The sequence below is a fragment of the Trachinotus anak genome, unplaced genomic scaffold (genome assembly GCF_046630095.1).
Source record: "Trachinotus anak isolate AG129_WGS33_773 ecotype Australia unplaced genomic scaffold, CSIRO_AGI_Tana_v1 ptg000003l, whole genome shotgun sequence".
NCBI classification, from domain to species: domain Eukaryota; kingdom Metazoa; phylum Chordata; class Actinopteri; order Carangiformes; family Carangidae; genus Trachinotus; species Trachinotus anak.
In genome coordinates this window covers 8602356-8627391 of record NW_027273854.1, presented here as the reverse complement: position 1 = coordinate 8627391, position 25036 = coordinate 8602356, and the positions used below count along the sequence as shown (strand labels likewise).

Here is a 25036-nt window from a genome sequence, read left to right as displayed (position 1 = left end):
CAAAGGACTTGGCAGCTAGTCTTAACAAGCAGTTAATTCAGAACAATAATCAAAATCTGTTTAAAGTCAGCAGGCAGTCAAAGCAGAAGGGCTGAATCAGGAAGGCAGGAAATAACAAGCAAGCTGCAGGTCATAGACATGCTGGCAATGTGTTTCAGACACGTAACAGGCGCAACGATAACACAGATTATCTGGCAAAGAAAACTAAAGTCAGTTTAACTCAGCCAGACAGCACGTTTGCAATCATGTTAATTAACTTTTTCATTCTGATTGTGGAAAATGACTGCCCACCACTGTAATTATACAGTAGATTAACTTACTTATTACTGATATACACCTCAAAACTGTGATATAGGTTCTTGTGTCATATTACTTCAATTTCCCTGCCTACATGATTATGATGGATTCAATTAAATGGGAAGATCTATTGTGTTAGAATATCACAATAGTTTTTATCCCCTGTTACTTCTCAATAACAAACACACATGATTTGAAGAGAACCACTCCCATCTGGCTTTGATGGAGTTTCCAAATAGGGATAAATGATAAATGTAGTTACTTTTGTTGGTAATAGGAAAGAATGTTGGTAATTTGTTAAACTCTATTTGATCTGGAGATGTCTATTGATCATGCTTATTATACATGACATAGTATTGGCTCCACTTCACCTAAAATATTCCATAGGCAATCCATACATGTATAAATGTAATATATGTAAATATATTTGATTTCCATATGTGAAATACATGTACATAAAAAAATACATATAAAAATTATATATAAAACTTAAAAGATAAATTGACATATATGTCTAGCCCATACAAATATGTATGTTTATATATGTATGCTTATATGTTTATATTGTAGTTACGTAATATATGCTGATGTTATACACAGAAGGGTCCAAAAGTCTGAGACCACTTTCCCAGGATGGGAAGATGTTTAAAATTAATAAGAAAATAATTTTCTTTAAAAAGCATATAGCATACAGAATTTTTATATGTATTTTGCAAATAAAATTAAATCTATACTGTTACATATATGCTTGCAACATGTTATACCATATAAAAATTAATCATAGATATTAAACTATTAACATGTTAATATATGTACATATACTTATTTACAATGTAATATGACAATTTTACACTTCTGTACAGGAAATTAGCATACAGCATCATCTGAAGACTTCTCTAGACTTTGTAAGCAGCCAGGAGGAGAAATGGTAATGCTCATTCAAATTTCAATTCAGGGCTAAACGTCTATTTGGGTGGAGAGCATCCATTTGAGAATCACTCTCTACCCACTCTTAAAGCTAACTCGGCTTTCTAGTGAGGTTCAAAGCAAAGGAACAATGAGCCAGTAAGCTATACATGGTGATGCATGCAGCAGCACCTCTAGTTAAAAGAGTCTGATGGAATGCTCCTTTTGTTTGTAATCGATCGAGGGAGAAAAGGCATCCACTGTGTAATTGTAGCCTCATTTGATCTCAAATAAACCATGCTGTCCTACACAAGAGAGAGAGAAGGGCAAGGATAAGATGGAAACACCTTCATTACACCAAACACATACTCCAGTATACTTACATCCTTGGATGTACACACACACACACACACACACACACACACACACACACACACACACACAGAGACACGCACACATTTGCACACTCCTTCTAAATTATATTGCCCTCCCTCTGCTGGTCTGTCTTTTTCTCCAATCTCACTCTGTGTCTTGTCTTCAATCATACTCAACAAACAACTACACACACACACACACATTCACTCTCTCTGCCTATCTTGGAATGATCCTGGGATTGATTCTAGTCACATTAGAGTGGGGCGAAATGAGCAGTCACTCTGAATAGGCGAAGGCGTCGAATAATACAGATATGAATGTTGGAGGAATAATTGAAGAAAGTGTTTTATATGTAAAAGACAGAGGAGGATGGAGTGGAATTGAATCTCAGAGAAAATGAGGAGCGGGTTGTGTCCCAGGGGACTGGCTCACAATGCCTCAGCCATGTTTGAAGAAAATCGAGGATAATTAGAGTGGTCAGTGGCTTCTATGAGGCCCAACACAGCTCAGCCGCACTCTTCCTTTATCTGTCCTTCATCCCTCTCTCCATTTGTTAGCCTCTTTTTTTTAAGAATCTCTCACTCAATTGTCAGTCTATGTTGATATACCACTATGCCCCTGTTTTCGCTCTGTCTCTTGCTCTTACTTTGCTGCTTTTCTATTAGTTCTCTCCATGCCGCGTCTTTTTCTTTTTTTTTTATCATCCTCTCTCAGTCCCTCTTTCCCTGCCTCCCTCCATCCCACTATCCCTCCCGCAGCAGGCGCGGGGCTACATCAGTGGAGTTGATCAGATATTCCAGGCACATATGGACAGCACTGACGGGCATAAATCATCAGCATTTTGAAGTGCCCATGCAGGGCTCTTCAGACTGCTTGTGGTGAGCAGAAAAAAGCTCTGTGGAACCAGTACATGAAATCTCTCCTATCTACCTCCAGTTTCATGCCAAATCTCTTTCTCTTACTTTTCATCATAAAGTGTCAACCTCTGCCTCTGGAAGCTTTCCCACTCTTTTTCTTTGTGCCTTTCATCTTGATCCAACTCTGTTGTTAATACTAATGCATCCATGTTTGATCACCGTGCACTCACATCCTGAGAGGTGACTGATTTTCAAAAGAACTGCCATCCCACCACTCCACAGCGAAGTTGGGAGCCTCTTTATGGTTGGATCCTCTCGCCTCATCCCTTGTTTTTTCACATTAGATACTGGATAACTTGTCGGCATGACAACAACATGTCTCTATGGCAACGGACTAGCAAGCAGCATAGATTCCTGGTTGTTTGGACATGTAGTGTTGCTTCAAGCTTTCCTCAGGTCCCTTGGTGGCGGGACAGCAGATGACAATCAATATTTCCCTCTGAGCCAGAAGGGGTTAAACCTGCTCCTCCTCCTCCTCCTCTCACAGACACAATCCACCGCCAGCAGAGTACCAGGCATTATATAGGCCTCAGGTTACTTCGTGTATAACATCACGGTGAGTAACGTTTCGAAAATAAAATAAGAAATAAAGCTTCCCAATAACTGCCAACCATTCATTGCTCTGTTTTCCAATTCCAACCAGGCGTGTCATCATAAACTAAGATTACCTCTGACTAATATACAGCTAGTCAATATTGTACAGAAATGAAAATCATTACAAAATCAATTGAAGTGGTCCAAAATCACATAGGAGATTTCTGAAGCTTCCCATAAGCATTTTTCTCCCTGTGTGTGGCCACAAACCGACAGGCAGCACAAATAAATCTCCACGCTCTGCCCTGTCCTTGTGCTCTCTTTCCCCGTGCATCTCTCCAAATGACTTGTCCTCTGTCTCTCTCTCTCTCTCTCTCTCTCGCTCCAAGTCCCTGGATATTGATTGGGACCCTACTGGAGGGAGCAGGGATAAGATAAATAAGGAGTCAGTGGCCATGAGCAGCTCTCTCACTCACCCTAACATGAAGGGAAGGGTAATCATCTGCCAGACCTGAGAAAGTGGCCATGTATTTCTCAGGCCACTTTCATACAAATAACCTTGTATATTACTTTTGCCACAAGGACCCTCAGTCTCAACCCCAGACATGCCCCAAAGTCCACTGGATTCAGTGATGTTTGGAAAAGTGTTTTGGCACTTACTTGTCATCCTGGTCATATTTTCATATAATGGGTATAGTACTTAAATGAAACCAGCTGTAAAACATCCCATCATCAGCACAAAAATAAAATGAAGCACAGCTGCAAACATTACAGGTACTTAACAGAAGCCAGGAACACGGTGCCTCCTCAACTGTGCATCGTTTCGCCAGGTGCCTGCCTGTTTTCACTCTGCGCTGGATAATTATCCATGTACTGTAGTTCACAGGGCAGCAAGTTCCTCTACACGGACCATAACGCACCACGTCACACCAGCCCCCTCTATCAATCAAGCCAGATTTTACTGAAACGCAATAAGGAACAAAAGTGATTGATTGTCACACGCTACCACTATGTACAGCAAAATGCTTCTATCTGCACGCAAATACACAGCACACAGGCATGCGTAAAGTCATCTGTAAACACAAGCTCGCACAGTGGGGTAAATAACTGCCGCTATCTCTTGCAGCGTTGGGAGCAGTGGTGCGAGGCTTCCCCTCAGATTTTGAAAGCCCTATCTGTATCAGGAACAGCAAACCGAAAAAAGCAATTTGCTTTGTCACACAGAGACATGCTTGACTACACTGAATAATTGCACTGTAGCTCTGGAAAGAGCTGTTTTCCTTTTATCTAATGAAGGCCTTCAAGGGAGGGAGCATGGCTGTGTGTGTGTGTGTGTGTGTGTATGTTTTGCATCTCTATATGTTTTGTGTGTGTATACGTAGGAGTGATATGCAATGTATGTGTCTCAGGACCTCTGCATGTGTGTCTCAATGTAAATAACTGTGCAACTGACAGATAAGTGGGTGAGGCACACAGAAGATATTCACTGCTCTGGCTCTATCTGATCCAGTCCTGCCGGCGTCCCTCTGCTGCTTGCCTCCCTTCCACACTGTTCCGCTGCAATACATCGATTTATCAAATCTGCATGTTGCCTTTCGGCTGTGTCCAGTTCCAGGTTCAAGGCAGTCCCCTGATTCAATAATGCAGAAGCAGACTGGAGAATAAAAGCCCCTGTGCCTGGCCTTAGACACTAACTCCTGAGAAGTGCTGAGTCCACACTCATGCTGCCTGCTGGCCTGCCTCTGTGGAGCTCGGCAGTGTTGGCAGCACTGTGGAAGCTGTGGGAACAACTTCAGCCTCCAACCACTTTATAGCTAACAGTACAGATGACTGGAAGAGGCTTGAGTGAGGATTTGGAGAGTCAGATTACAGACAAGCAGTATGAAAGGAAAAAGTGATTCTCTCCTTTGCCTTTTTTTCTGCATTATTGGTCACAGCAGTATCCAGAGGCAAATGAGAAAGCAGCGTTTGATCATCAAGGGCGGAGGGGAGAGGCATGGAGATGAGAAAAGTGCAAATGAAAACAAAAAGAAAACAAACATTAGGGAAGAGAGGGAGCACCTTCTCTGATGACTGCTTGTGTGTTCAGGAAAAGGTTTGTGAATTGCAGTAATGGCTCTAAAGCATTTGTTCCACTGCAGAACTGTAATTAAGCCATCAGCGACAGTTTGGAGTCTTTAACTTCATAATGAGGCTGAATGTGCGCAGTTCGTGCTCTGTGGATAAGCTGCTGTAATCACTTCTATCTGCTTAATTATGTAAAACCATTCTTTTATCCTACTAGTGTCTCGCTGTCTTTATCTCTTTGTCTCTCTCCCTCTCGGTCTCTGTCACGATTTCATCTTTTCAAAATAACCGGTACTATGAAAGCATAAGGACGCAGTAGGTATGAGCACACACGCTTGGAGACATCAACCTGAGACAGCCAAATGGATGCTGGGAGATAAAGTACAGCCAGAACTGAGTGTTAACAAAGGGCATGATGTAAGGGAAGAGCTGTGTTAGCTGCAGTTACTTTAAGAATAAGCACAAAGCTCTCACCACTCTGAAGAGCTCTCTCCATGCCCTCCTTAATGTTGGTCACAGGGACATTACAGCTCAGATACAGGTACTGTATGAGGCATCTTCCTTTCTTCTCCCTCTCTTTCAAATTCATTTTAGATTTCATGTTCACAACTTAACTTCGGCATAATTTCTACACCACAGGGTTATTATTATCACCAGTGGCCCTGCTCCAGTGTGATGGAAGTGAAGATGCACACTGGGTGCTGCAGGTTATTTACAATAGAGGTAAACACCATCTACTGCCATGTCTCTAATGGAGACAACGTGGTCGTACTCTTTTCAGACAGGCGCACATCAAAGCTCTCCTGCTTGCACTTCAGAGACTACACTACACTGCTACACGCTGCACACACAAACACATGTACCCCCCCCCCCCCCCCACACACACACACACACACACACTCACCCTTGAGAATGTGGCAGTGGAGAGTGAAATCTTGTGATGCTTGAGAACTTTACACCACAGACAGGCTACATTGGGGGAAAAGAGCACTAAATGCATGAAAAAACACGAAGCTGCCGCTGTTTCAATGGAGCAGAAAAAACAGTACAGAAAAATGTCAACAACAAATAGCTGCTGGTTTCTATTGCCGCAGGCGACATGGACTTTAGTTCCCTCATGTTTCCTTCCTCTCGCATTATGCATCATCTTTTCATCTAATTAAACACAAACACGGGCAACAGAGTACAACTCAGGGAGCATCTTAGTGCTGCTCCATGTGGGAGAGACAGAAAAAGGAGGGAAACGGAGGGAGATGCATGACGGAAAGAGGAGGGGGAGAGAGGGATGGTTCAAGATAAAGCAATGGGCAGATGTGACTGTGTGTGTGTGTGTGTGTGTGTGTGTGTGTGTGTGTGTGTGTGTGTGCATTTGTGTGTGTATATGTGTGCTAGGTGGCTTCACTTAAAAGATGGACCTCTTGGCAGATCATCTCTGTGTGTCTGCCAATCTGTGTCTCCCTTCATTTCTTCATGTTTCTGTGAGTCTGTGGAGGGCAGCGACTCGCTGGTGTTTTGTTTTGATTCAGCGACATGAGCAGACTGCCGTGCAGTTCATCCAGATGATGATTGATGATGTTTGCTGAATTATGGCGAGGCGCGGACATGAAGCATAGCAGGGCCTCTTCCCAGAAACCCCCGCTGAACCTGCGTTGTCCTTGCCCTGGTTGCCTTGGTTCTGTGCAGGTAGCAAAGTGAGACAGCACAAGAGAGGGTGTGAAAAGCCATGTTTAATTCCATCTCAAGGCAGCCATTGAGGGTTTCACACCTTTCCCTCCAGGCACTCAGGCGAACATTGCTATGGCAACTGAGCACTCTTAACCTTGTGACCCAATGGTTGGTTGAGCTTCACTGCCACTAACTTGTTTTGAATTATTCCAGATGAAAATACATGAGGATTTCTTTCATCTGTCTGAAGGGAAAGGGGGGGGGGGGGGGGGGTTAGTGAGCTGTGTTTGCCTCAACATTGATCTTCCAGGAAAAGCTTTAAAAAAAAAATAGACGTTTTATTTGTAAGAATAATAGCTTTTGATAAGTCCTGCCATGAATGGAGATCCACGTCCTGTTTAGCAAGTTTTTGTCTGAAATCCAGGACTTCTGTATTTTTAAACTCCTAGTGTCTAGATTTACAATGACTTTCCATGAGTGAAGTGGAAAGACAAGCTCAGCAGGCGGGAGAGTGTGAGCTGTGGCAGTCCATTTGGCTGTTCAAAGACTGGCTGAATGAGGTGTCTCACGCTGTTTACACAAGCACAAGTTGATTAGACATTCATTAGAAAGCATGGCTGTCAAATGCAAGATGCATGCTGTCGTAACGTTTGCATAAGGCTTTTGTGTTGGCTTAGATATCTGTGTTATGTTTGCAGAAGCGTCAGGGTTAAGACCTCTCCGTCTGTGTGCTTATTGACATGTTGATGTTGTCGTGAATTGTTTGCATGTGGGAGATGGCGTGTCTATTAATCAGCGAGCATTAAATTTAAACCAAAGACCGAGAGCTAGACAAGCTTGACATGATCCTGCATGTCCACTGGACTACCTAATGTAGATTCAACAGTCTGGATCATTTCAGGAAGCATATGGGCTTTCAGTCCATAATAACTCAGCAGCACCAGCAGCAGCAGCAGTAACATTACGAAGATCAATAACAACCATAAGCTCTGTTATAGGACAGACTCCAATGTTTGCTGGATGGATAGAGCAGCTCGTACTCCAACTTCACAAAATCCAATTTGGCTGTGTGTGTCTGTCTGTGTGATGATCTACGATCTAGTCACTCACCAGGCCTAAGCACCTGTTTAATATTCACTATAACCATGAACAAAATGCTAAACTCCTCTCTCTCCAGCTCTGCCCTACCACACTTCATGTTTAAAATTCTTCTCACTTGCCAATTACAGTATACAACAAAACTGGATACACCCCTGTGCAAAACTGCGTCATCCTACAATAACTGTATTATTTTACAGTATAATTAAAAACAAACAGGTTAGAAATTCAGGCCCCACAGGACCACCTCAATGTAACAGAAGTGAGTGCATGTGTGACCACGGAAACAAAAGTCAGTTTCCTGTGATCACTACAAAAAAACAAACAAACAAAAAAAATGGTTACAACTTTCCAGTCAAGGGTAATTGCATGAACAATGCTATAAAATAACTTGTGAGCACCACAGCTTCCTCAGTTTTGGCCTGAGTTGTGTCTAATGCAACACGGCTCCACATGGTAAGGATTCCTTCCTACAGATGGGAGCGGGTACAAGAGGGGGCTACAGAACAGAAACCGAAGGACCATTGTAGCAGTGGTTTGGAGGTATAGGAAGAGCCATACTGCCAATAACAAAAGGTGCCGTAGCCGTTTCTGAGAAAACCCATCGCTAACAGAACTGAAAAACACATGAACGTGAAAACAGGCCTGTTGAATTCTGGCAGCACATTCTGTGGTTGGATGAAACCGAAATACATTTGTTTGGATCAGATGTGGTCCAGCATGTTTGGCGTGGACCTGGCAAGGACTACCACAGTGACTGTGCAGTGCTCACTGTGAAACATGGAGGTGGGAGCGTGCTGATATGAGGCTGCTATTTAAAAGCAAAAGGTAGAGCAACAAAACCCCTCCAGAAAAGAGCTGCTGAAAAATATACAAGGAATAGCGGAACATCTCTCCACAGATTTCGACAGGGATGGTATCATCAATGCCCAGGAGAATCAAATCTGTCCTCAAAAATAAAGTCAGACAGACACAATATCAAAAAATGAAAATACCATCAAACATTTGTGTTTTTCAAGTTAATTGGCTTCTTTCTTCTTTTGGTGAAAACAAATAAACGTGTAATAAATGGCCAAGATCTGTAATTACTTTCTGTTTTAGTGATACTAGCCAGGGGTAGCACAGTTTTGTTGTATACTGTAATATACAACAAAACTGGAAATCTATTTAATGACAGGCATGGCAACGGTGGCTCATTGCGAGTAATCCCATCTAAACAGTTGTGTTTTAAGACTTAAAAACCTTATTTTTTGACAAGCAGAGTGCCTGTAGGCAGTCAGAGACAAACACTCATACACACACACACATCCACAGAAGCACAGTGCTGGTGGTTGTTAAATTTAGTCCTCAGGCCACTTCAAAATAGTAGATATGTTGCCTCGGCTCAAATATTGCAGCAACACGCACGCTCACTCACACAGAGACACAGAGAAAAAAAAATCTCAGATTAAGTCATAAAGCATGAAATACAGTCAAACATGTGCTAGTCAATAACTAATGTAAACACTGAGGGTAACCATGGTGAAGATGAGTTGTGAAAGAGACAGAGATGATGACTTCAGAGAGGTAGACAAAGGTGTAGACTGGAAAAACATTTAAAAAATTGGTGATTTTAATGCCATATCTGCCTCATACAGTGCAGTTACATGTGAGGTGACAGGAAGAGAGAGAGAGAGAGATAATGCCTGCCTGCCTGAGAGAACACACAGTAGCCCTGGGGGTCTATTTTCTCCTCTCTCTCGGCCGTCTTGGACTGACTCGGGGATAAAAAGAGAAAAATGCTGCATCTTTTGACAAATGGGTCATGCTTTGTTTGCATTTACCTCAGAAACAAGGGATGGAGACAGAGAGGGAAATGGAGGAGAGCAACCATGAGAAAGAAGGAAGGAGGAGTCTGTTAGTACAGTGTATTTCCTCAGCATGACCATGAAACACACTGGCACTCTGACCCCACGCAATGACTCAACATCACTTTTACTCACCCTGGCAGCCTTGGGCTTCTCTAATATTCTCAGCCACGTGCTCTACTGTACGAGTCTGAGCAGAGGCACAATCCAGGGTTGTACAGTAAAAGACAAACTGTGGTTAAGACAACAGCACAGGGAGGCAGGAATAATTCCTGCATTCTTCATTCCCTCATCCTATCTTGTACACAACCGCCCACCTGCCACCACCCTCCCCGCATTTCACTTCCTCATGGTTTTACCTGCTGAGAAAATAGAAGGGTGTGTACCATGCCACTGAGGGGAGCAGCAGGGGGGAGTATGTCGGCCCTCTGCTGAACCATGCAGGGGAAGGGGCTGGAAGATACAAGACATCACACTGTCTGATCTGAAATCCTCTCTGAATGTGTTATGAACTAATCCAACTGTTGTAGGTGTTGAAAGCCACAACAAAGTGGAGCCACAGGGTTTGGGTTTTACCGGCAAAAACAGGTGACCTTTAAGAGCAAAGAAAAGGACAACGGAATAGAAAAACATAATCCTAATGGAAGTGGGAAATAAAATGTGGTAAATGGTGCTTTGCACAATGAAAACCATGACTTAACATATTTTATTCATGTAGTTTCAACAACGATAAACCTTGTGTAGAAGCAACATGGGCCCCACAGTTGAGTATGTCCCAGTGTGTAAGTGATTTGTCTTCCATACTGCTCTCATTACCTTTGTCCTATAAAGATAAACTTTCACCCTACTACTGGTTTGTGATAGGGGGGTTTAATCGTATACATATAAATAAAAAGGACTTTATGTAGCAGCTTAGCTCCATGTGAGTGCACAGCCCAAGTAAAAAACTGATGTTGTACTCTGTCATACACAAGCATAATTCAGCTATTTTTAAACAATTACTGAAAACAGTGCATTGTGTACCAGCTGTCACATAACAAACAAAGAGAATCTGTTCAGGTCAGTGTTGTTCAAAATATGGCACATTCTGTATGTGGTGCTTCATGAAATAAGAAGAAATATGTAGTGGGAGGGCTGAACACACTCTTCCCAGCAACAGTGGTTTTCATGTTCTGTCTTCGTGGGTTCAGCTTTCTTGACACTGGTCAGTCATTAAAGAGATTCACCACAGGTGAAATGCTGTGCATTTGCCTTGTGAAAAGTGTTAGTTTTAAACCAAGCTGTTATTAAGGGGTGAGGGCAGAGTGGGCAGCAGAGGCTGTTATATTTTTTATAACCAATTCAGGATTGCCAGAAGCCAGAAACACAGCCTGTCAAAAAGCAGGGGAATCACAGACCACCCAGCCACTGTGACACAGCTCACATGGACACATACATATAAATATAAACATAGCCCGCAGGGGCTGTTTGCACACCCATTCACAACCTCACCTAGCCTTGAAATCACTTATTAGAATGCCAAACCATCATTTAATTATCTCTGTTAGCTAACGACATTCATTATCTCCATTGTAATCAGGAAAAGAATAATCTTTACCATTTCCATAAACCTCAGAGAATCCCTCTATTTTGGCATCTTCTAATTGGATATGCGTCAGAGCTGAATTGATGGTATTAATGTAGATTTGACAGCTATTCTCCAAATCTTTCATACAATGACACAGTTATTCACAATCGGGCTTATAAGCAAGTAGACATTGTCAGTGCTAAATGTCAACTCTTTCTGGAGGTGTCTGCCACTGTAGTGGAAAAATCTGTGGAGCAAAAAGCTCTGTCACTGCAAGCAATGTTCTGTCTGTCTGTCTGTCTGTCTGTCTGTCTGTCTGTCTGTCTGTCTGTCTGTCAGTCACTTGGGCAAGAATATCGTCAGTGCAAGCTCTAGCTCTCTTCCTCTCCCTTCCCTTCCTCTCTATCATTCAAACACACATACGCACACGCAGGCCCACACGCACGGCCAAGCTTGGCTGCATCAAAGAGTGGTACTTCTTTGACTGGGCTCCAAGCACACAGACGTGCTGCTCCTAGCGACGGCACCTTGCAAGCACAGCAGTCACCTTCCAACCTCTGCGACTCTCCTCCGCGCTCATCCCTCAGTCGCAGTTATTTTGCGGGACGCGGAGGGGACGGACTGACGGACGGACTGACTGACTGACTCACTGACTGACTGTCCGCTTCGCTTCGATCACAGCATCTGGGGAGTTTTGCACACTGAGATTGGGAGCGTTTGCTTTCGCTGCCCACAAAAGAGTCTATGCTCCAAAAAAAAAAAAAAAGACACGGGGCTGGTCGCTTTTCCGAGCCAGAGAGGGCTGCCGCGCGTCCTGGTGATGAGGTTGGTGGCGCGCAGCCGACACAGCATTAAAGGAATCCCTCTGTATCTGAAGAAACCGCCCCAGTAAAGGGACCAGAACGGGGGGGAAGAGCAGCGGGGACTGGTGTCGGCCGGGACGCTATCATTTCGACAAGGATGCATCTCTTCAGTGCCATGTTCCTACTTGTGATGTTAGCTGCCATGCCCTGCGAGGTAAGGACGCATTACACCCTGTGAATAAGCATTGTTTAAAAGTTCCCAGAGCAGCGTTGCTCGCCTCCATCGAGATGATCACATTATTCAGATAATTTGACAGCTCAAAAGGAGAGAAAATATTATGTTAAGTCAGTGCGACGACTGTATTCATGGTGCAGCATTAAACAGGCAAATTGCTATTGTCCTTAAGGTATCTTCTGCTATAACCCAGTGTACTGATGAGAAGCTACGGCAGCACAGAGAGAAAGTTCAATAAGCAGAGCAGCAGTTGACAGCGAATCCACCTGAACTCGGTTTGCTGACTGTTTTATTTCGGGAATTGAATTCCCACATGTTTCTGACATAAATGTTGATGCAATTCACAGTAGGAATTGCATTGAGTGGAATAAATGGTGAGGGCGTCATCTTAAAGGGGAAAAAGTGAGAATGGATAAAGTCCCCTTTTACCTTGACAGTGTAATTGATTTGTGGGGACTCTGATGACTCTGATGCCCTGGAGGTCGCTGTTTACAGACCGTCGTGCCCACCTCTGCATCACTGACACAGAGGTCCAGGGGCTCCCTGAGAAACACCGCGACTGAAGCCGCTGATTGAGCTGAAAGAGCGGCGGCACTGACAGTTTGTTTACAGGATCTATGTGTGATTTGTGGCTGTGAATACAAACCGTGCGTAATTAGTAGTGTTGCCTACCAGAGCGGCGCCAACAAATGGCTGTATATCCTGGAGATGTGTGATGTGTCTGAGTGTGTGTCGTGCTGTATAGTGCATGGCACTTGGCAAAAGAAAAAAAAAAAAAAAAAATGACGAGCTTTGATGTGACAGTTATAAATTGAAGTGAAGGACGGTAAATTATTTGACCCAGAAAAGCTTTCAGTCAAGGCAGGAGCATTTGAACTCGCAGGGGTTCAGCTGGTCAGTATTACAGGCAGCGTTGAGCATAACCACCCCCCCCCCACCCCGACAGCTTACAAAGTATAAGGTCTGCTGATAAAGTAGCTACAATTTGCCTGTTATGGAGGAGTGCATCAAACAGCCAGTGATCTGCTTGTTGGACAGCGCCCTCTCGCACCTTCGGTTTCATGCAGCAGGATTTTCAGGACCGCGGACAGCGCCGTGTCGCACCTTCAGTTAAAAACAGCAGTCTGAGTCAGTTGAGCGCCACAGACCGCGCCTCCTCCGACGCTGGTGGTGAGTCTCAGCGTTTGGCTAAGGCCACCAGACAGATGCAGGGCCTTACATAAAGCAGCACAATATCTATGATTTATAACAGTCCAGCCAGCACAGCAGTGATGTTAGAGACGAAAGAGACCTCCACGGGCCCCAAGGTGTTCATTCTCTAAGGCCCCTGAAGAATGCAGTTTGTTACAGCTGATAGTTGTTTTGGGGTTGTTTGATCTTTCTAGTGAAACACTAATGAAAATGACCACTGCCTGTGATTACATTTAACTGTCTATGATAAAATCTGTCGCTATGGTACATTTACTATGTTTATAGGTGTAATTATGAGCTTAGTTGTTTGTCTCTCTGTGTAATAGAGTGGAGACCTGTCCAGGGTGTACCCCTCCTCTTACACCAGTGTTGACATGTAGAAACAGTAAAGGCCATATGTTGCAGTATACATCAGCACCCACAGGGTGAGTGGACACTGCGGTTGACCTTTAACAGAGGTAGAAGCCACAGTATGTCTTCAGTCTGCAGGAGGCTTCGCTGATGAACAGGCTGAAGTGTACACCTGTGAACCTGTGTGTCAGGTTCAAAGTGGGACGTGTAAAGCACGGATGGTATTAGAGGAAGACCAGCGGATTTCATTCTGACTGATATGAAACAAGGTACTCTAATTTAACAGTGACATTGAACACAACCTTAGCCACACAACTGCCACAAAATGAAACCATGAAGATGTGCTGATGTGCCTTTTTAAACTCCTTTAAAGTAAACGAGTTATTAACTTTCCTGATGCTTAATAACTAATTGAACTAAATGAAAATTAGCTGACTTTTTAAATTATAATCTAATAATTAATTCTAAAGCTTGCACCATGCCTGTCCTATATGCCTGAACACAGCACTGTGGACGTGAAGAATAAATGTCACTGTTAAACACTTGAGAATGTGTCAATGTGGAAATGTAGCTGGTGACTTAATATCATCTCTCAACCCTTTCTTCAGAGGGTTCGCACTGTAATTGGCCTTGGGGGACAATTTGTTGTAAGTGTTCACATTAAATATTTACAGGGCTGAAAGAAAATATGACGCCACTCGTCACCCAAACATTGCACTGCAAACATAAAGAATTGATGATTTCTCACGTATCTACTGCAACGAGGATAACACTCCCCACCAGCAGAGATGAGATATCCACATATTTTCAGTCACAGTCTCGGCACAGGCCTGTATGAAATATTTAGAGGGCTTTAATGAGACAGATGCACTTGTACGATCACTGCATGTGTTTGTTAAGTACCCATAAAGCCCAGGGGTCCTTAGTGCTACTGATACAGATGGGCACCTGCTTGACCTTGGTGCAGATGTCTTGCTATGGCATGCACATCAAACCATGCATGACAGGACACGCAGTGACAGTGCGTATGTGTCGGTGTGCCCTTTTAAGTAATGCATTTACTATACACCCACATACTGTATGGTACACTACACCTTACACTTTGTTGGCTTCTACTTTGAAAAAGTAGGGAGAGAGATGTAATGCAGAAGATTTAATCCTAAAAAAAATCAATGCCAATTCTTTTTTTTTTTTTTATGACTTTTTCAAAATGTTTTCAAGATGTCAAAAATCTCAAGGACCAGGCAACTCATCTCCTCAAAATGTGGGCTACCAGACATTCAGGGGAGTCTGTGCATCAATCGTTCTGCCAAGTGTAAACCCTGTTTAATGTTGATTGTTTTTGAACAACGCTTTCAGACATAATAAATATTGCATGTGCTGCATGTATTGACTGTCGTCAGTCAGGAGTTAGAAATTATAGTTTGCTGGCATAGTAAAGGTTGTAATGAATTTTCTGCAAAACTCAGCATGTTTTCATAAATCAGGTTAATATTAATAGCTTAGTATTGATTATTCTGAATGTAAAGTTAGTGCAACGGCAGAAATTCTGGCACATAACCTAATTTACCCAGGAAATAGAAGATGATCCATTTACAGTGTGTAGAGTAGGACTTAAATCTAATGTGGTGGATGAAATTGTGATGTATGTGATCTACAGCATGAGATAATCAGGTATTCTGAAGTTGTTAAACACAGACAAATAAAGACCACAAGAAAATTTAGCGTTGGTGAAATATCCCTTTTATCAAAAATAAGGTGACTTTGAATGTGGTTGGTGAAAGTATAATCTCTCAGCCACATTACCCAGCCACAAATGGGTATATACAAGAAGAATGGCTACAGATCACAAAGATGTTTGTTCCACTAATATTCCTGTCCAGCCAACAAACTGTTATAAAAAGCAGACTAGTACTAGAAAGTAATATTGTTTAAGGGGACAAAAGATTGCTTTGTTCCGTTTTCTATAGCTGCTGAATTTCTGCTTCAAGTTGCCGGGTATGAAGATTGTTTCATGTACTTGAAAGATGCACATTTAAGTTTAGAGGCAAAAAAAAAAAAATCGGTGGGGTCCCACTGGAGCAAAGGAGTGCCAGGGGAATGCTGTTATTGGTTTAAGATGTCTGGCCTCAAAGACTCCCAACACTAACATGGTTGAGAGTGATGGAAATGAACACTTGCTTTGGTGTTTTTCTGTTTAAACAGCAAGTGCAGTGGGGGAGAAAACCTAATTGCTTGTCATTCTCAAAGAGGGAGACAGAGCCCCGTGTAAGCAATTGGTTAGATTTTTCAGTAATTTACTTGATCCCCTCTCTCACCAGGGATCACGATAAACAATCAGTTTGAACAGACTACCATTTAGGACCTTGTTAAGTTGTGTTTCCTCACTCTAGATTGGTGTGATGATTGCACCAGAAACGTACCCAGCTGGGGTCGATTTATGGATAAAAGCTAAGTACTGTAAAGGAACTAACACGAATAAATCACAAAGCTATTTAAAACATCATTTGGCACAAACATTTACTTTATTTACGTTAAGCTAATCATGCAGCACTTTAGTGCAGTAATATAAGTGTCGCTGAACTTAGATGGTTTTATTGACACAAATAAAACAAAGCTATGATAATGCTATTTTGAGAAGACTATGCAGTATGTCAGTACTTTTAACAAGCCTGACTTACTCTATATTAGCTGTGATTCCACATAAAAACAGTGTCTTCACATGTGAAGACAGCAAGGATAGACTGCAGCTCAGTCAGTGAGGAACAGCTGGATTGACTAATGTCCAGTTGAGACGGCTTTAAACAGTCCACTGACCTGACAGTGACCCTTTGGACCAAAAATCTCTTTTCCTGGTGCCAGTCCAATGAGAGCAAAGCAACATGATCACAATAAAAGCCCTCCCCCAGACATGAGTATGATGGAGCCACTTGTAGTAAATTTCTGTTCTTGCCAAAAGCCTATTACACAGCAACCATACCAAGAGACCGGCTCTTGTCAAACCTTGTAAAAAATAAAGAATAAAAAATCTGCCATTATTATCAGTGAGCCTGCCTGTTAAAAGCTTTCATAAATATGCTTGAGATATGGATGAGACTGTGCAGCGGAATGACAGTCAAAGAGGAACAGAGATGTGAGTCTTCTACATTTCCCAGGAGAAAGGACACTAGGTAGCAGGCTGGACAGAGTGTGCTCTGCCAAGCAGCAGCCTAACCTGCACCAGGAGAATTAAACAAATGAAAAGCTGCAGGAGCAGAGGTGTAAATCTGCCACTGAGAGGCAAAGACACACACTCAACTACTAAAATCACCTTGCTGTGCTATGACAGGTCCGGTGCTGGTCTGACTTCCTAACAGTGCATACCGCATAAGCTCATGTAATTAGAAAGTTAAGCTGTAATACACAGATACAACTTTAAATCCAACACAAGAGCATTACACATTCTGGATGCTGTTCACACAGCAGTCATTTTCTCAATTAATCATGTCCACATTTCTTAAGTGCACTAGAGCCACATTTTCCTAATAAACTGCAATAATATGTAAGCTTAGTGTAATTTCCATGTGTTTCTTGCTCTGGTAAGTAAGAAAACCCACATAACCTAATTTCTGTGCCGCCTGTCAGTCAGTAATAATCATGTCTCGCACTATGTGAGTGAGCAGAGAGGGTTAGATTAGCCATTATGGCTGCATCCACCTTCATGCAGTCCCCATTAATATACAAAGGTGCCGCTTCACAATCAGCCACAGATAATGAGGTTGCTTTATGTTTGATTCCGCGCTGCTTGAGGAGATTGAATAGTATGTGCTTGTGTCATGACTGATTAGGGTAGAGCTCAAATCAGTGCACGATAATGATACCACATTGTGTGAGTCAGAATCTTACCACTGTAAAGAGATTTGTTTCATAAAAGAGATACTGCTTAAGAAAGGGGGCTGAAGCACAGAGAGCTATTGAGCCTTTGTGCTGTCCGCTGCTCACTCCCTCATCTTAATGTCTGATGTGCTTTCATGTAGCCTGCTGCTTCATCATCAGAGGTGTGTGTGTGTGTGTGTGTGTGTTTGTGTGTGCTTGCAGGGACAAATAATCTCTGCACGCAGGGACATTGCGGAGACTCACCTCCCACTTGGAAAGAAAAAAATAATTACTCAGAATGTAGTTTGTTTTCAGGTTAGGACTTGCTTTTAGAGAAAAGGTTGTTTAAAGTCAGGATAAGTGTTAAATTTGCAGTTTTTAGGGGCAGTGTCCTCATAAGTACAGTATAGGTGTGCGTGCGTGTGGAAGGGGTGGTCACAGCGTGTGAGTTTTTCAATGGACATGGAGGTTTGTGCGCCTGTATGAGTGCTTTGCCTTGTGATGTTGATGTACCTGTTTCTGGGTCAGTTTTCTAAATGTGGTCTGTTCATGACTCACACAGGGGTGATATTAGCGTGTGATGATGGCAGTGAGCTTTTTTTTTTTTCACTGCGGCCTGGGGTGAAATGGGTGACTGATTTTACTACTGCAGTGCCTTGGATGAGGCACGAAGGCAGGCAGCGGTTTGTGTGGTAATTGGTTAACAGATGGAATGCTGGGTAGCGAAATGTGTGAGGTCAGTGGCCTGACTCTCAGACTAACACTGTGTCCTTTTCATGATTGGCCCCCTGAGGTAGAGAGGGTGTGTCAGCATGGCCTCACCTTCCCAGCTGGAATGCCCTTCTAAAAGTGTACATATGCAAACACACATGACCTTCCTACCTGAAACAAACACGAAACTGTGACCTTTAACATCCTACAAACTGCTGGCTACAGTATATAACACATCCTGTGCACCAGTCAGATTTTCCTAGCAGCTGTTTCCAGCATTGTAGACTAAATGTCACTATGCCTGTCACTCCCCACTGACTGACACAGACGACACCACATCACACGGTTGTTGGATCTATTTAACTGTCATGAGACATTTGTTGTTGAAACCCTGGGCATTTAAGTGTTTTTTTTTTCCACATATCTCAGCAAAGGGGAAACTCTGTCAATGTCAGATCGGGAAGTCTGGTAACCTTGGTATTTAGTCTCTGTTTCAAATGACCACTTACTCATTCAGAGCCACAGACAGACCACTGCTTAAGCTCCAGGGTTGTATGAGCTCTAAATGACCTCTGTTGCTGTTTTCTGTCTTGTTGAAAACCCAGTGGCCTGATGTCCTAAAATGACCATTAGCAGTCCCATGCACTGAGCAGGCCGACTCTAGGGCAGCTCGTAATCAAAGGTCTTTAAGGTCTTATGGGACTGAGTACTAAATACAGTTGTTAGGGCTTTCTCATTTATACACACATGGTTAACCTGGCAGCTAACCAGCAGCCAGCTGTACACTCAAGGAGTGATTGCTTTTTTATACATGCAAGATAAAAGAAAAGTAGATTTACATGTGACCTTTTTTGAGCCTGTAATGCCCCGCTTTGACCCTTATTTTCTCTTCTCAATAACAGAGTCAGGCACAAATAATTTCTTGAAATATTTATGCGTGCTCATACACAGTAATGTATAGAACGTTATTTCTGCTTGCTATGCTTGCTGTCAACAGTGCACAGAAGGATCAGCTTGACTGGTGGGATGAATATCATCCCTGTATCGCATTCTCTCTCCCCCCACTTTCTCTCTTTCCTTCTGTGTGACTGTGCTGGAGGGTGCAGGACTCCCAGAGGTTTATGTCTATGACTCTAAGCAAGAGTGACATTTCTCTGACAACACCCAGAACAGGCACACACATGCACGCGCTCGTGCAGTCTGTCTTTCACACACACATTGCCTTTTGTCTCCCTTCCTCTCTCTCTCTCTCCCTCCCCTCTGCTCTGTAGTTCACAAACATGTCAGCAATGGGATCCACAACAGACAAAGAGCAAAGCACACGCATGGAATCGATAACAACAAACATGGCTGAGGCTCTTAAGCCTGTTGTATCGTAAAGCGTGAGTGACAGATGCCAATTAGAGCACAGACATGCTTGATCATCTGGTCAGTGCTGGATACACTGTGACCAGTAATAAGGGTAACAACACATGTTACCCTAGTAACTGCCACCATGGGATTCACCATGTGATTTTTTTTTTTTTTTTGCATTCATCTGCTCTTTTTTGCATTGCAGTAGGCACCTCCTGACCAGTTTTCTGTACGACCTTGCTTTCCCCTGCTCGATGAATCTTTTATGAGCCTGGCAATGTGGGTTTCTGTGTAGAAGATTGGAATATAAATATGGCTGTTGCGCCTAGAGCTCGTCTTCCCCCTCTGATACAAAAGCTTTCATAAGACTGAGCAGATTGGGCAAGCTGCTACTTGAACGGTGCTCTTCACATCTCTTCGCTTTTATCGGAAGACACACATCCCATATCAGAGGGCGTTATGCATTCTCAAACAGCAGATGTAGATCCTCCCTCTACCTGCTCATTCACATGGCTGGACAACACACAGCTCTCCTGGGAAATCTTGTTTCTTTTACAAAGGTTGTTGTTTTTCTTGTGTCAAATTCTTAGTCGGAGATTTTGTGCAGCATAGTTTTCCCTTCGAAAGCCATAGCTGTTGCTATAATTACACAATGCTCACATTCATGTTATGGAGTTGAGAGCTGATGATGCAGCAGCAGTTGATAGTGAATGAGAGGTGATAAAAAAAAAGTACATTTTGGTTGAGCTGCCCAGGCTGTACTGCCCCTCACTCTCTCTCTTTTATCTTCTTTTCTCTACTTTGTTTACTCCTATTTCACATGATCCTTGCTACCTTTAGTCCGGAGAGTCCTCTCCTCACCGCCATGTGTGAGCGTGACAGCATTGCCTCCCATGTTGAAAGCTAACTCAATTGCAGGGCTTTCATTTTGGGGAATGAAGGATGAGAGCTATGCAGCGTGGCAGAAGCGGGTGGCAAGAGGAACCATTTAATCGATGTGGTTTCCGCGTGGCACTGTCACAGCCACTCAGTAGGGCCATTGATGAGGGAGGCTCTCTCTGACTGCGCCAAAGCTTAAAGGCTCCAGTCAGGGAGGCGTGTGAGCCCAGCAGCCACCAGACCCTGCTGCATATCAAGCAGGCTGGGAGAGCTGCTCTCTGCAGCCCCACGGTGAGCAGAGAGGTAGCGAGGTCCTTTGATAGAGACACTGCATGTAGGAGAGGGGAGATAACAAGATGCTCTGGTGGAAGGAACACCAGCTTACATTACATTATGCTGCCTAATTCTAAACCCCTGGGATTTCTTCAAGTCAACCAAACACACACACACACACACACACACACACACACACACACACACACACGGTAGTGTGTAGTACTGGATGCGAACACCACATCTGGAAGTATGAGTCTCACAACTAAAGACTGTTGTATGCAGCCTATTGGGAACTCAGTACATATTGTATTAAAGAAAAAGTCAAATGGAACGATATCTGTAGCATTGATGACATTTACTGAAAGAAATTGGATCTAGCTTTGATGGATTACACAAAATTGGAGGAAAATGATGTAACAGGCTGACTTCTGCATTAATTTTTCATAGATCAGAAGGCTCGGATTTAACTAAGCATATTAGTCAAAAGGAACTTTTTCTTAAAGTGAGTCCCGTGTATCCTGCAGCGCCATGATCCATTGCTCATGGCCTTTTGAGTTCTCAGTTTACAGTTTGTTTTTTTTACCTTCTCTTCTAAATAATCTGCAGCCTCAGACACACAAAGGCAGCCTGTACAAAGAACAATATGGATTTCTTTAAGAAAAGCAGTATTTTGCCTCCCTACTCCCCTAGTTATACTATTCCCAAAATGCATCTAAATCATGTTGTGTGGCTTTGAAGCTTTAAGTAATTAAGCTTTAATTACAAGTGCTGTAATGTTTTGTGTGCATTACAAATAAACACCAGCAAACACTGTTCATATGTAACATGCACTGAGTAACACACGAACACACACACAGGCTGCAGACAGATGCTGTGGTGATCAGGGTTGGTGGGCAGTGTCAGAGTACAAAGTGAGAGGATGTGGACTGAGTTTGAATTAGTGCCCAGTAGAGAAGCTGAGCCGGGCGGCATGGCTGGGAAGTGAGAGAGAGAGAGAGAGAGACAGAGGGAGAGAGAGGAAAAGACAGTGGAGTTGCTGGAAATGAAAATTGGAGATTGCGAGCAGGGATAGAGGGAGAAATAGACAGAGAGAGCGCCTTCCGACTGTGCCTGCAGGGTTATTATCTCTCCCATCCAAACCAAAAGGAGAATAATAATTATAGGCCTATCGCTCCGTCACCATGATTTTATTCCCCTCACTGGCACACACTCCTTGCAGATTGTCTTTAATTAGCTCCACATCACTTAATCAATACGGCCACGGCCATGACAAAACAATGGCATGAGCATGCTGTTGCTCGGGTGAGAGAGACACGGGAAGCAGCAGGAAGAAAGGATGAAGTGTTGACAGGCAAGATGAGAGAGGAAAATGATGTAGAGTGGCATTTCTGTGGGAGGGGAAAAAAAAGAAAAGAAACGTCATGCTCTGATAAAACCTGCTCTCACGATGATTAGGGTCTGCTCTTGTTTATCCGTTATGGAGTTTGTGTGCTTGCGGATGTGCAGCAAGATATGTGTGTCTGCATCTCGCTGCATCACAAGGTGAGAAGTTGTAGCCTCAGCTCAGCTGTATATCAGGCAGCAGTGATAGTCCTATCATGTCACCCTATACTGTGGGATCTAATTCAGTAATCCTTGTTATATTTTTGAGCAGCAGAGTTGAGTGCTGCAGCCACACTAATAGCGATGTGATGAATAGGTATTCAGGAGAGGTCTCTCTCTTTAAGCCGTAGCGCCTCAGGCTACTTGGCCCTCTCAGGCCCAGTTCTCATCTTTTACTCCTCTCAGTGAGACTAACAGCATGCAGAGAGCTTGTGCAGGGATCTTCAGAGAAGAGTACTTCTCACTTGCCAAGCACATTTTTCTACTTGGTATCTTCTGGATCGATGTCTGCAGTTGGCATGCTTAAATCTGTGTTGATCTATCCAAACAGGACTATTAAATATGAGACAGATATGAAGCAAGTGTATGGGGATAATCTGTTGATTCAGGGAAGTGTCACTCACATCAGTGATGAAACAAGAAAATCATCAGGTCTATGGACTGCAAAGGACAACAGTGCTTTTCAAATGAACATGAACACACAGTTGTTGTGCAGAGGTGGGCCTTCGCATTGGGTGTCATTAAAATTTAAATTAGTGATGTAATCTGTGGGTGGCAGAAATGTCAGCTGAATATGTTACCCTCTCATGCTCTTTAATAAAGTGTGTTTCTGTCATTATGATGTCCCACGGGTAGAGGTATGATCGAATTTTGAATGCATTCTTGTCCATTTTACCCGAGGCAATCAGTCAACAATGAGATGTCCCAGGAGGAATGAGCAGACAGCCATGTCTTAAAGACAGCAAATGAAAATATTTGTGTTAAAGATTAGCAAAGGAAGAGCCTCCTTAAGGGAAAAATCATCTCCCATTCTCTCCTTGTGCTGCATGGAATATTAATGCAAGGGATGGCCTTTCTGATATCGTATCTCCCAGGCTGCACTCACAAATATCATCATTAAGCACCCTAGATCTGCATCGTGCTCAGAGTGAAGAACGCGCTACATAACATCCTGCATCAACCAGAATCCTGCAGACAAAGAAGGCACAGAAGCACTGTTTATAGAAACGCTGTTAGTCTGTGTATAGCACACATTAACTTGCATATTCACAAGCACACACATCCCACATACAGTGCAATTCTCATTCTGGGAGGAGAGCTGAACTGAGATATTAATGCAGGACATGTCACCGCATTCACCATGCAGTTTATTGCCTTGTACGCTGCATCTGTTGCTGAGAGATCCAGCCTGATGATCCATTGCAGCCCCCTGTGGTGAAGCACCAGACTCTGCGGTCACTCTTTACTATCAGGGCCTCTCTACCTTCCTCCCACCAGCACCTTCCCACTCACAATACATCTCATCTCACACTTGGATGACTCCACAGAATATTACCCCTTTATAATATTCAATGTACAGCCCCCTCATTCCTGCTCTGTATACTCATTTTCTCTAGTTTGTTGATATTTTCCTGTCTGTTTGTGTAATCACTGAACGGATCAGTGGCTCCTCATTCTGACAATGCAGCAGAGACTTTGCAGATTACATGGCTGGGATCATCAGTGGGGTGTTGGGGGAAGGTACAAAGAACACAGGCTAACACAATACTGTTTATTTGTCCTAATAATCCCTTCTACTCTTTCCACCAGTGAGGCAAAAACTCCAAAAAAGCACACAGTGACAAGCTAATTCATTTATCTACAAGTTTCTCCTAACCATTTTTGCCCATAACTCCATGTGGCTGTAAATGTAATATTCAGTTAGGGGCTGTTTGGGGATTTCTCTCCACTGCACACTGTGCCTGTGTTGTACTAATAATGTCTCCCTAATTAAATGTTACAGCTTCTCTGAGCATTAATGACCTGAAGACAGAGGATACAAATGGAGGCTTCAGTGTGAGCTCTGACAAAGAAGCTGGACACAAGACTGCAGGCTGGTTCTGTCCCTTCATTACTGATATACAGCACATAGCTGATGGGTTCTGGTCATTGTTTGCTTCTGACTATGTTGAGCACAGAGCTTTTCCTTTTTTTTTTTTTCCTTCCCACAATCGGCTGCTGCAAACTCTCAGTCAACCAGACTATAATTGGCAGGATCTCACCACTCCTCTCTGGTCCTGTTAGTTTCGCTGTTGCAGACGTGGCAGAAAACAGACAAGATGTAAATTCATCACCTCAGGGAGTTTCAAATGCATCACCCATCTTTTTCTCTCTTTTTCTGGTTTCTCTCGCTCCCTCTCTCTGTCTCTCACTCTGCCTCTCCTAAACATCACAGTCTCTTTTATGACCTTCTTGTCTATCTCTTGGTTTATTTTCCTTTTGTGTACCCTACCGCAGTGACTAGCTAATCGAGGTTATATCTTCACCCTGTGACTGGGTGATATTTGTGAGCAGTGACTCAGATAGAAACCAAATGAAAAAAAACTGGGTGGTCTCTTAAGTCATCTGAGAGGCCACTAGGTACATGGCATCTAAGATCAGCTCCCAGGTCTTCTGCAGGTATAAATGAATACATCATTAATGGAACAAAGCACTTTGCCAGCACAGTTATACAACAGTTGAATGGC

The 25036-nt window shown here is 43.2% G+C and overlaps 1 protein-coding gene and 1 long non-coding RNA gene across 4 annotated transcripts in view; one reads left to right on the top strand and one right to left on the bottom strand.

The window, feature by feature from the left end:
• The window catches only part of LOC139614580 (uncharacterized), a 115834-nt gene that overhangs the window by 28211 nt on the left and 62587 nt on the right, over positions 1-25036 (bottom strand). Inside the window, exon 5 of one of the 3 annotated variants that reach the window (XR_011687091.1) lies at positions 6002-6771. The exons of the other annotated variants lie outside the window; for them this stretch is intronic. This is a non-coding gene — a long non-coding RNA (uncharacterized lncRNA). Of the gene's footprint in view, positions 1-6001; positions 6772-25036 lie in introns of those variants that run through there. 3 annotated transcript variants of the gene reach the window in all.
• Positions 11755-25036, top strand: part of olfm2a (olfactomedin 2a) — a 41518-nt gene continuing 28236 nt past the window's right edge. Inside the window, exon 1 of the mRNA XM_071471924.1 lies at positions 11755-12290. Within this exon, the coding sequence (XP_071328025.1) occupies positions 12234-12290 (57 nt within the window). The 5' untranslated portion in view covers positions 11755-12233. The remainder of the gene's footprint in view (positions 12291-25036) is intronic.